The sequence below is a fragment of the Heptranchias perlo genome, chromosome 9 (assembly GCF_035084215.1).
Source record: "Heptranchias perlo isolate sHepPer1 chromosome 9, sHepPer1.hap1, whole genome shotgun sequence".
In the NCBI taxonomy this organism is placed as follows: domain Eukaryota; kingdom Metazoa; phylum Chordata; class Chondrichthyes; order Hexanchiformes; family Hexanchidae; genus Heptranchias; species Heptranchias perlo.
In genome coordinates this window covers 38,516,522-38,529,803 of record NC_090333.1, presented here as the reverse complement: position 1 = coordinate 38,529,803, position 13,282 = coordinate 38,516,522, and the positions used below count along the sequence as shown (strand labels likewise).

The window sequence follows — 13,282 nt, the reverse complement described above, 5'->3', positions numbered from 1 at the left end:
GTCAAGCATATGGGTTGGTCATACACTATCTGTGGCTAGCTTTCTTTCTTGTTGCTTCATGTGTTCGCTCGTTGACCATCTGTGCAGTATGCACTCACTCTCCCTCTCTCTAGCACTCACATAGGGTGTGTGTGCTTGTCTGGGGATTTGTGAACCATCAGTTGCTTGCAATTTTCATCTGTTGCTTGCTCGAGTATTCCCTTGCTCATGATGTATGTATGCGGTCTGCTGTCTGACACACGCACGTGCACACTTTCAAGTTTATGTATTCTCTGTTTGTCTCTCTCTGGTGCAAGTGCTGCTGTACAGGTCATGTTCTTACTCTCTCATGCTTGCTATCAACACATGGCGCTTGCACATACGGGCACAATCATCACAAGCAAGGCACAGTGAATGCAGGAAATATACATTGCACGCACACATTCATCCCGAGCAAAGCACAGTGAGAGCTCCAATACAGCAAACACGCACAGGAGAAGCACAGCCAGCCAGCAAGCAAGAAAGCAAAATACAAAGAGAGAAAGGGAAACAAACACTGCAAGAGGCAGAGAGAGAGAGAGACAGGACAGAAAAAGAGTATCAGAGAAAAGCAAAGAAAAGGCTACAGAGAGTGGTAAATAAATCATGTTTTTGTCTGTGACCAACATCATAGGAGATCAATTACTGTTTACTAAAATTCTGGGATGAACAGATGGTCCACAGACACCACCTACCACCTCCAGAATAGTGCCAAATAAACTATTTTAAATTGAATGATGCATCAGGCTGCATTCCTGTGTAGCATAGAGGCACAGCATGTTGTACTCCCACACTGGAGCACAGAATAACAAGATTTTGGTCACATGTTCTCCTTCATGGCTCTTCCCATCAGGCAGAGTAGAGGCCAGGTTATTAACAGTGCCTTTAAGTGCAGCGTGGGGAATACGACTGTGGATTAGGAAAACAAATACAAAGAGTTAGGCATTTTTCTGCTGAAGATTTGTTTTCCTTTCACGTAACCAGTTCGGAGTAAGTTTATGATCACACTTTTTATTATATTAACTTTTGTTGTAATTTTTAGACAAACACTATTAAATGTTTCTGTCATCAAACTACTTTATTTCACCCCATCCCCCATTTATATCTCTTGTACTCTCACTCTGTATTATTGTTACACTCTCTACTTTCACTCAGTTACCCACTGTCAAGGTGTTACGGCCAATTGTCGTATCTCCACACTGAGCTAAAATGCCAAAAGAAAAACATGGCAAATCTCATTGAATCTCCTGTAAACTATACTGAGGTTTAACAGAGTTCTATTCTGATAGAGAACTGTATTTTTTTTTAAATTGTCTTATGAATAAACAGCTGAATTCAAATCCAACTATAACATACTGTTTAAAACATTTTTAATTTCAGCCTTCAATTTTTCTACATTATTTTCTTTTAAATATAATTGCACTTTTTCTCCAATTTCCCCTTTCATATTTCTTTCTTCCTGATGACAACCCCCCCCCCCCCCCACCCCCTTCATCCCACCATTAGTAGCAGAGCCTTCAGTCTCCTGGGACTTTCTTCTCTTATGCCCTCCTTCTTACAACACACCTCTTCCACTAAGCTTTTGCTCACCCCTCTTAATCTCTCTTTTGGCTCGGTATCCATTTTCCTCGGTATCCATTTTCCTCACACATCTGTGAAGCACCTCGGAACGATGATGTTAATAGCACTATATAAATGAAGGTTGTTCCTACTCTTCTTGAATCTTTTTCTGTTATTAAAATTTCTTCCTCTTTCTATCCCCTTATTGTTAAAGTAGTTATGAGGAAGGAGAGAAATTAGGGAATTGGAAAATAAGTCAGTCACACATGTGACTCAGATTTTTACCTACTGGCAACACATCATATTTTGTTATTTATAAAAACAACTTGTAAAACAAAATGGTAAGATAGTAACTGGAACATCAGGACACACTACACTTTTTTTTTCTCTGATGTTGCTGTTCTGACTCTTGGATACAATGCAATAACAGCGATGTAACATCTGCTGTCACACTGCTGCTGTTGGTACTTGTTCTGAGGAAGAGTTAAACACATTGTATTGCTAATAAAAATGTTTTAAAACTGCATGGTGGAAATCAAACAAAAACCAGAAATGCTGCACATGTGCAACATGTCAATCAGTATCTGTAGAGAAAATAAACAGGTTAATGTTTTGGCCAAAAGCCTTTTCTCAAGAACTGAAAGATAAATAAGCGTATTAATATAATCAGAAAAAAGGGCCTCAACAGGAATTTAGTGGATTAAATGACCTACTACCTGCTTATTAAGTGATTGTTAGATGATATAAAACATCATTTCAGTCAGGCAACAGAAAGATGTTAAAGAAACAAAAAACGTCTACCTAGCTAACATTGTGAGCCATCCACACATAAAATAAACAAAATAAGAGCCTACAGATGCAAATTTAAAATAAAAACTGAAATGCTGAAAACACACAGTCAGTCCCACAAACAAAAGACAGTGATCCTAAAGCTTGCATTAAGCAACAATATAGCAAGCTAAAGATGAAGATCAGAGTGGGAATAGAAGAAAAGGAATTTAAAGTGGCAAGCCATAGGGTGCTCAGGGTCTCACTTGTGGATGGAGTGGATGCAGAGTGGGCACCTAATCTGCATTTGGTCTTGCCAGTGTAATGGAGACTGTACTGTGAGCAACAAATACAGAATACTAGATTGGAAGAAGTACACAAAATTGCTGCATAACACAGGACCAAGACAATGGTGTGGATGAGGTACTTGCTGCAGTGGCATGGACAAGTGCCAGGAAGGACAACTGCAAATTAGGATGGTGCAAGAGTGAAAAGGGGTATTGCAGAGGGATTGGCCTCTCCAGACAGTGGAAGGCAGGAAAAAAGGTGAAGATGTGCGTGTTAGTGGCATCGTGTTGTAGGTGGTAGAAATGGTGGATGACATCCTGGTGAATATGAAGGCTGAAAGTTAAGGACAAGGCAGATCCTAACAGTTGAAAGAGGAGAGGGTGAGAACAAAGCATGAGAAATAAGGCAGATGCTGACAGTCCTGTGGAACAAATGCTACGGGAAAACCGCGGCTGAGGAAAAAGGTGGACGTTTCAAAAGCTCTGATGCAAATCATCTTCTTGTTGCTCACACTGAAACCCTGGCTGGGGCTCCAAGCAGTATTTGCTTATGGGAGCTGATGCACCACCTGCAGGTGTGAAAGGTCTTGGGAGGACGCAGGTGCTCAAGTCATAAAGGAGTGACATGCCAAAGCCTAGCTGCAGAGAAAGCAGCATGTTGGAGGTTAGTTCTTCAGGTATCCACAAGGGTAGGGTGGGAGAGGCGGTACCCAGTCAACAACCAGAAAGACAGGACAGGAGACCCCAGCTGATAACATGCACCTGGGCCAGGCAGGCAAGGGCTGGGACCTGGAAAGGAATCAAGGGGAGCCACCACACCTTCCTCATCACAGTACAGCTATCTGCACACTGAAACTACTCAAGCAAATGGTAAGACGTACAGGTGGCACTATTCTGGCCAGATGGGAGTGAGATCAAGTCATGAGGATTGGCCCTCAGCAGCCATATGACACTATAAGACATAACGTTCATTGAGAGACTAGTAATGTGTAGTTGCTCACTGACTAAAACAAAAATAAAATTTGCCTTCTCCTACAACTGTGTCATTATTTGTCTCCTACACACTAACTACCTCTCTTTATGTGGGTCTTCCACATTCTTCCAGCTTCAGTTTGTTGCCTCACTGAACATCTATCGGTAACCTTTTGTCATGTTGTTCTGTTCCCTCTCTTTTTCTCTGTCTTTTTCCTCGGTCTCTTTCTGTACACCTTCATGCGCTTTACGTTTCTCGATGTATGTCACAATGGGATATTTAAACTGATCAGACTTTTTCTTTTATAGATGTTTTCCTACGTCCTTTGCTCACATGCTAAACACAAGACAATTATAGAGATGGAACGATTCCCAATCTATCACTTATTACACTCCCATCTATGATAACGTTCACCAAAAAACCCTTACAGATGTCTGATGGCTGAACAACCTTGGCTTAACTAGCACAGGTCCGTGCTCACACTGCAGAGCCCAACGCAGTCTGCACAAATATTTTTGCAGTCTGGAATTTGGAAACCCCGACCAAAACCAAGGCAAAGGAACTCATACCACCAGACATGAGATACACACAAATGTGCCACCAATTTCACTTGCTCTCTCCTCAATGAAAGAAACATCCATGCTCCCCAAGTCCAAGACACACACAGACATGTACACAGCAGAATGAGACACATACAAGCAGCCCCTTCCCCAAAACTACGACACAGATAAACACACACACACACAAACCACTTCCTTCCTTCCTTTCCCAAAATCACAAATGCATCAAGACACAGATAGCCCTTAGCTTGCCCCCACCCCCAGGAACCCACATACTTGCTTCCTCCATGAAAGCGGAGATGCACATACTACCTCTAGACTGACTGCTTCCCCCCAAAAGGGGTAGTCAAGGCAATAGGGCAGGGTAGAAATGAAGTGACTTCATAATTAGCAATATTGTACTCTCAGGGCTTTTCGCTGTTCAATGTTATTAATAGTAATCAGAAGATAATTTCCCTAGTCATACTCAGATCAATTTTAAAACTTGAACTAGCCAATGACAAAGATGCAAACTGCACTAGAGTATACAGGTTGTATCTATTCACATGGCTATGAGAAGAACATCAGGCTTCGTCCTCCAGAAACATACACTCCCAGAATGCATCGCAAGGGCACTTTGTTATAATTCACATTACGTTACTACAACATATACAACTCATTAGTAAAGCCACATTGGGAACATAATGTGTAGTTTAGAAACATAGAAAATAGAAGAGTAGGCCATTCGGCCCTGCTCTGCCATTCAAAATGATCATGGCTGATCGTCTAACTCAGTATCCTGTTTCTGCTTTTTCCCCATATCCCTTGATCCCTTTAGCGTTAAAAAATATATCTATCTCCTTGTTGAATACATCTAATGACTTGGCCTCCACTGCCTTCTGTGGTAGAGAATTCCACAGGTTCACCACCCCGAGTGAAAAAATTTCTCCTCATCTCTGTTCCAAATGGCATACCCCGTATCCTGAGACTGTGACCCCTGGTTCTGGACTCCCCAGCAATCGGGAACATCCTCCCTGCATCTAGTCTGTCTAGTCCTGTTAGAATTTTATGTGTTTCGATGAGATCCCCTCTCATCCTTCTAAACTCTAGTGAATACAGGCTTAGTTGACCCAATCTCTCATCATACGTTTGTCCTGCCATCCCAGGAATCAGTCTGGTGAACCTTCGCTGCACTCCCTCTATGGCAAGTCATTCAGCCCAACAGGTCCATGCCGGTGTTTATACTCCACACGAGCCTCCTCATCTAACCCTGTCAACATAACCTTCTATTCCTTTCTCCCTCATGTGCTTATCTAGCTTCCCCTTAAATGCATCTATGCTAGTCACCTCAACTACTTGTGGTAGTGAGTTCCACATTCTAACCATTATCTGGGTAAAGAAGTTTCTCCTGAATTCCATATGGGATTTATTACTGACTGTCTTATATTTATGACCCCTAGTTCTGGTCTCCACTGCAAGTGAAAATATCTTCTTTAATTAAATACAATAAGCTAATAAAAGTATAAATTAAACATGGGCTGTTGGAAGGAAGAGAGTCAGTGATCTATTATGTTACTTTATGGTCCAATGCAACTTTCTCCCAATACAAAACTTACATGCATCAGTAACCATCCAATCAAACTGTGCCCACAAAATATAAAAGGATATTGACAACCCTGATGATCACTTCAAAATTTCTCAACGTTTCAAGCTGTCATCACCTGGAATTTCTTTCCTGCAAGATGCAACCTCAAAGAATGAATCCAGAAAGTTGCAGAGATGCTGAGTAGGTCAAGAATACAGCCTTATTCAGTATGAACAGGTGCAAGGGATAGCTTTCTGAAACAGTGAGGTATCTCTTCACGCTTTAGATATTCAGCTAGAGAATACTGAAGCTGCAGCATTAATGCTAGTGATCAGTAATGCCAAGAATGACACGCACACTTGACAAGACACACTGCCCTTTCATCTTCTGGACTTGGGTGCAAGTCTTCTCACTTTCTGCCACTGGGCTCCAAAATGAAAAGATCTTGGGCACTCAGCCTGGTTTCAAACAGATTACTCCATGACACAAAGCTGCTACTATAATAACTGCTACTAAATTAGCAGCCTCAGACAGATCACAAGCATGGCATGAACATAATATTCATAATGAGTAACGTACTCTAAGGATAGGTTAGAGTTAGAGCAGCTTTGTTCTATAGATGGCCTGCACTACGCCTCTGTCCTAGAGATGCTCGATACTGGCTCTAGGTTTTAGAGCTTATTTAATCAATACTGAAACGCAAAAATTCTCATTCAGCAACATTTTGTATTCATTAAAGCACCACAGTTATGTAATATTGAGCTTAACATACAAGGAGGGTCCCAAGTTCAATTTCAGGTTGAGTTAGATGAGCTCAGTGGGGCAGGGTTAGAGGCTCTACAATTGTTCTCAGTGCCACTGGGCTAGGGAGGAGAAAATATAGAGTTAAAATTCACAATCCTGATCACTACCCGATGACCTATTGGAAAGTGCATGCGTGTGAATGTTGGGGAAGGACAGGATCGGGCTTGGCTGTGATGCACTTGCTGTCTATGGAACAGTACTCTAGAGGCAGCATCTGCAGGAGATTAAGACAGATTAGAGACTATTGGGACAACCCTCCCTAGCCCACCAGCAGAGTTGTACACATCAAAGGATAAAGAACACCTGCACCAGTAACAAGATGGTGGAACATCAGAAGAATACTAACCAAATCTATTACTATGTGTCACGGCTTCAGCAACAATCCAATCTTACCACGCTTCAGGATATCTGTGTTCTTCAGGAATTGAATGGTATAGCAGATCAGAGTTTAAGATATTCTTGAAAAAGTTAAAAATGCATATGTCACACAAATTATTGAAAGACTTCCTGAAATCACTATATGAATCAAAATTAAGATTATCCCTTCATTAGTTTCACAATTGCCAATAGATACTTACCACTAAATCCCAGTTATTCTGTTCAAGCAATGTAATAGCTTCATCAATATTTTCTATTCCAGTGCATGCCTAGAGAAAAGGAAAAGTGATGTTTTAAAAGGCAAAGATTTGCAAGTGTTTCACATATAGCAAAAAATATTAACATTGCATTGTACAACTTTACCAACTTGCATCATCTAAAATGATACATCTTCCATAATTTAACATAAAGCATAAAACAAGAAAAGGCCATTTGGACCGTTAAACTCAGTACTGCAATAAATCATGATCACTTTACCCTGCCTATGTAATCTTCTGAGGGAAAGTTCTGAATAAACACTCCCTGATCCCAACATTATATTCACAATAATGATCATCTCAGTTCATACTTATATCATGGATATTTATCCAGCTCTTTAATGAACAAATTAAATTTTCATAGCATCAACTGCCTTACCTGACAGTCTATTACAAATCCCCACTACTTGGTAGTAAAAAAGTTCTGGTCTCACTGAGGCTTGCTGATTTTAAAAGTTTTTCCCCTTATGCCTCAGTGAAACACCACTGCAAGATCTTTCTATGTTAATGGTGCTAAGTAAATACAAGTTGCGGTTGTTGTTTAATTTAATATTGCACTCACTGTCCATGTTATAGCACGTTTACATCCATGCTGCTCGGTGATTTAAAGACATGGACTAGGCCACCCTGCTTGGATTTTTTTTTCGCCCATGGGGATAAAAGTTCAGGTCTGCAATTCTCTATCTTAAAAGTAGAGCGCCAATTCCCAGAGTTAATCCAACTGAAAGTCAGAAGTTTTCCGTTAATTTTCCAAAATGACGCTTTCGCAAACCTGCTTACTTACCTAATTACACAATCCCAAAATACAGATGAGGCCCATCTGTGCCCATCCTAATAGAAACACAGAAAATAGGAGTAGGAGTAGGCAATTTGGCCCTTCGAGCCTGCTCCGCCATTCAGTATGATCATGGCTGTTCCTCTATCGCAATACCATATTCCCGCTCTCTCCCCATACCCCTTGATGCTTTCTGTGTCTAGAAATCTATCTTGCTCCTTCTTAAATATATTCAGTGACTTGGCCCCCACATCCTTCTGTGGTAGAGAATTCCACAGGTTCACCACCCTCTGAATGAAGAAATTTCTCCTCATCTCAGTTCTAAATGTCCTACCCCGTATCGTGAGACTGTGACCCCTCGTTCTGGACCCCTCCGCCAGGGGAAACATCCTCCCTGCATCCAGTCTGTCTAGCCCTGTTAGAATTTTATATGTTTCAATGAGATCCCTTCTTATTCTTCTAAACTCGAGTGAATTCTCGAGTATTCACTCGAGTTTAGAAGAATACGAGTCGACCCAATCTCTCCTCATATGACAGTCCTGCCATCCCAGGGATCAGTCTGGTGAACCTTCGCTGCACTCCCTCTATGGCAAGTATATCCTTTCTTAGGTATGGAGAGCAAAACTGCACGCAATACACCAGGTGTGGTCTCACCAAGGCCCTGTATAACTGCAGTAAGACATCCTTGCTCCTGTACTCAAATCCTCTTGCAATGAAGGCCAACAATACCATTTGCCTTCCTAACTGCTTGCTGCACCTGCATGTTTGCTTTCAGTGACTGGTGTACAAGGACACCAAGGTCCCTTTGTACATCAACATTCCCCAATCTATCACCATTTAAATAATACTCTGCCTTTCTGTTTTTCCTTCCGAAGTGGATAACTTCACATTTATCCACAATATACTGCATCTGCCATGTATTTGCCCACGCACTCAACTTGTCTAAATTGCCTTGAAGCCTCTCTGCATCCTCCTCACAATTCACGATCCCACCTAGTTTTGTGTCATCTGCAAACTTGGAAATATTACATTTGGTTCCCTCATCCAAATCATTGACATATATTGTGAATAGCTGGGGCCCAAGCACTGATCCCTGCGGTACCCCACGAGTCACTGCCTGCCACCCCGAAAAAGACCAATTTATTCCTACTCTCTGTTTCCTGTCTGTTAACCAATTTTCAATCCATGCCAGTAAAGTACCACCAATCCCATGTGCTTTAATTTTGCACATTAACCTCTTATGTGGGACTTTATCAAAGGCCTTCTGAAAATCCAAATACAACACATCCACTGGTTCTCCCTTATCTATTCTACCAGTTACATCCTCAAAAAACTCCAGTAGGTTTGTCAAACATGATTTCCCTTTCATAAATCCATGTTGACTTTGTCTAATCCCATTGATTTTTTTTTTAAAGTGTCCTGTTATCATATCCTTTATTACAGACTCTAGCATTTTCCCTACTACTGATGTTAGGCTAACCGGTCTGTAGTTCCCTGTTTTCTCTCTCCCTCTTTTTTTAAATAGTGGGGTTACATTTGCCACCCACCAATCTGCAGGAACTGTTCCATAATCTATAGAATTTTGGAAGATGACAACTAATGCATCCACTATTTCCATCACTACCTCTTTTGGTACTCTGGGATGCAGATTATCAGGTCCTGGGGATTTATCTGCTTTCAGTCCCATTAATTTCTCCAGCACTATTTTTTTTTTTACTAATACTAATTTCCTTTAATTCTTGCTTCTCACTAGTCCCTTGGTTCCCTAGCATTTCTGGGGAGTTATTTGTGTCCTCTTCCATGAAGACAGAACCAAAGTATTTGCTTAATTGCTCTGCCGTTTCCCTATTCCCCATTATAAATTCTCCCATTTCTGACTGTAAGGAACCTACATTTGTCTTCACTAATCTTTTTACATACTTGTAGAAGCTTTTACAGTCTGCTTCTATGTTCCTTGCAAGTTTACTCTCATACTCTATTTTTCCCCTCTTAATCAATCTCTTGGTCCTTTTTTGCTTAATTCCAAACTGCTCCCAATCCTCAGGCTTGCTACTTTTTCTGGCAACTTTATATGACTCCTCTTTGGATCTAATACTATCCTTAATTTCTTTTGTTAGCCATGGTTGGGCCGCATTTCCTTTTGTGTTTTTGTGCCAGAAAGGAATGAGTAACTGTTGCAATTCATGCATTGGTTCCTCAAATGTTAGCCATTGTCTATCCACCATCATGCCTTTTAATGAAGCTTCCCAATCTATCGTAGCCAACTCACTCCTCATACCTTCGTAGTTTCCTTTGTTTAGATTTAGGACTACTTCACTTTCCATCTTAATGAAGAATTCTATCATGTTATGGTCACTCTTCCCTAAAGGACCTCGCACAACAAGATTATTAATTAACCCCTTCTCATACCCAATCTAGGATAGCCTGTTCCCTGGTTGGCTCCTCAATGTACTGGTCTAAAAAATCATCTTGTACACACTCAAGGAATTTATTCTCCACAGTATGATTGTTAATTTAGTTTGGCCGGTCTATATGCAGATTAAAGTCACCCATGATTACTGTAGTACCCTTGTTACGTGCATCTCTAATTTCCTGTTTGATCCCATCCCCTACATTACCTCTACTGTTTGGAAGCCCATAGACAACTCCCACCAGTGTTTTCTGCCCCTTGGTGCTTCTTAACTCCACCCAGACTGATTCTACATCTTGATTTTCTGAGCCAATATCCTTTCTCACTATTGCTCTGATTTCATCCTTTACTAACAATGTCACCCCACCTCCTTTTCCTTTTTGCCTGTCCTTCCTAAAAATTGAATACCATTGGACATTCAGCTCCCAACCTTGGTCACCTTGCAGCCATGTCTCTGTAATTGCTATTATATCATATCCATTTACATCTATTTACACTGTTAATTCATCTACCTTATTGTGAATGCTTTGTGCATTCAGATACAGTGCCTTTTGATTTGTCTTTATAACATTTTTTTAGACATGTTAACTTTTTTGCACTATGGCTCTATTTGTCTTATTACCATTTTTTCTTACCCGGACCCTATTTGTTGCCTTTTGTTTGCACGCTCTGTCCCTTCCTGACACAATCTGGTTATCCTTACCCCAATCACTTTCCTGCACTGCTTCTTTGTCTTTTCTCTTTAGCATTCTAGATTTCTCTCCACCGGGACCCTCCCCCCCCCCCCCTTATTTAGTTTAAAGCCCTATCTACCTCCCTAGTTATTCGATTCACTAGAACTCTCGTCCCAGCATGGTTCAGGTGTAGTCTGTCCCAACGGAACAGCTCTCTTTCCCCAGTACTGGTGCCAGTGCCCCACGAATCAAAACCCACTTCTCCCACAATCTTTGAGCCACACATTTATCTCCCTGATCCTACTGACCCTATGCCAATTTGCTCGTGGCTCAGTTAATAATCCAGAGATTACCACCTTTGTGGTTCTGCTTTTTAATTTAGTCCCTAGCTGCTCAAACACTCTCAGCAGAACCGTTTCCCTTAGTCCTACCTATGTCGTTGGTACCTACGTGGACCACGACAACTGGATCCTCCCCCTCCCACTCCAAGTTCTTCTCCAGCCAGGAGGAGATGTCCTTAACCTTGGCACCGGGTAGGCAACATAGCCTTCAGGACTCATGCTCCTGGCTGCAGAGAACAGTTTCTATCCCCCTAACTATACTGTCGTCCACTACAACCACCTTCCTTTTTACTCCCCAGAAATCCTTCCAGAAACACCCTACTAATTTCCCTGATCCATGCCTCGGTTACCTCCATACTGAACTATTCCAATGCTCTCCTGGCTGGCCTTCTTTCCTCCACCCTCCGTAAACTTCCCTCATCCAAAACTCTGCTGCCCATATCAAGTCCTGCTCACCCATCAGTTCGTCCTTCCTGACCTACATGGACTTCCGATCCTCTAATACCTCCAATTTACAACTCTAATCCTCATGTTTAAATCCCTTCACGTGCCACCCCTATCTCTGTAGCTTCCACCTACATGCTGCAGAACTCTGCATTCGTCCAACTCTGGCCTCTCCTGCATCTCCCCCCCCCCCCCACCGCCTTTGCCCCATCATTGTGAGCCATGCTTTCAACCATCTGGGGCCTACATTCTGGAATTCCCTCCCTAAATCTCTTGACTTCGCTCTCTCCTCCTTTAAGACTCTCCTTAAAACACACTGCTTTGACCAAGCTCTCCTTTTTTGGCTTGGTGTCCATTTTTGTCTGATTACAGTTCGATGAAGCATCTTGAAGTGTTTTCTTACATTACAGCCACTATACCAATCCATGTTGTTGTTACACTTCCTCCCATCATGGCATTTAAATAATTCCACGTTTTTTTGCCTCCCCTTTCCAGAAGTCCATTCCATGTGTTGACCATTCTATGTGTGAAGAAAAACATCCCAATATTTGTCCCAAATATATCTTTTACTCGTTTGAACCTGTATCCTCTTGTGCGACTCTGACTGGTTAGTTTGAAGCAATTTTTTGAATCTATCTTTTCAATATTGCTTACTACCTCAAAGCCACTCTTTTCAAGGCTGAAAAGCCCATTTCTCCAGTTTCCTCACAACTCAGCCCTCTAATGGGGTCAGCCTCCTAGCTCTTCTCTGAACTGCCTCCAAGACCTGAATGTCTCCCTTGCATCTCAATGACCAGAAATGGACACAGCACTCAAGGTGAGGTCACACGAGAGCACTATACAGTTTGAGCAGGAGTTCCCCAGACTTGTTCTATACTGTTTTGTTGAATGCTACTCCACAGTGGTTCGACATGTTGAGCATGAAATTAATGAAACTGCTAGATCCTTTACAATGTCACTCCTAGCTATTATTTGGTACTAGTTGTCAATCTTATTCAAACAGACCGCAAAGGTGGTTGGCTAGCGAATCTGAAACGTCACTAATACAGTGCGTGTTGTTCAGGCTAAAACACACAGTGGGAACAGCATCTTCCCCATCCTATCTCTAAATACTTAACGCTGATACTGGTTGGGCAAATTGGGAAATGTTCCATTCCCCAGCAACTGATCTTCAGTCAACTAACCACATTTCTAGGAGTTCCTCCTACATATATCTGATATTGGACTAAAACATTTCACGAAATTATATGAAAAGGAAAATTTCTATATTAACACACAAAGATTGACAAAACGATAACCACACTTACGTAACCCATGTTCAGAGCAATTTCAGTGAAAAACGGAGGATGAGCCTAGAAGTCAAATGTGTATTACAATCCTGTTTTTATCAGCAATATTCAGATTTCCAGCATTTTATTTTTAATGTGCACGGCAACATTATTTGTAGAAAACTACTCCTGTGATTTCAG

General features: G+C 41.5%; 1 protein-coding gene across 2 annotated transcripts in view; it reads right to left on the bottom strand.

Annotated features, from left to right (window-relative positions):
• The window catches only part of faf1 (Fas (TNFRSF6) associated factor 1), a 292,563-nt gene that overhangs the window by 255,410 nt on the left and 23,871 nt on the right, over window positions 1-13,282 (bottom strand). For both annotated transcript variants that reach the window (XR_010963860.1, XM_067990236.1), the window contains exon 2: window positions 7,113-7,181. Coding sequence is in view for 1 of the 2 variants with exons in the window: in XM_067990236.1 (XP_067846337.1) it covers window positions 7,113-7,181 (69 nt within the window). In the remaining variant the exon portion in view is untranslated. The remainder of the gene's footprint in view (window positions 1-7,112; window positions 7,182-13,282) is intronic.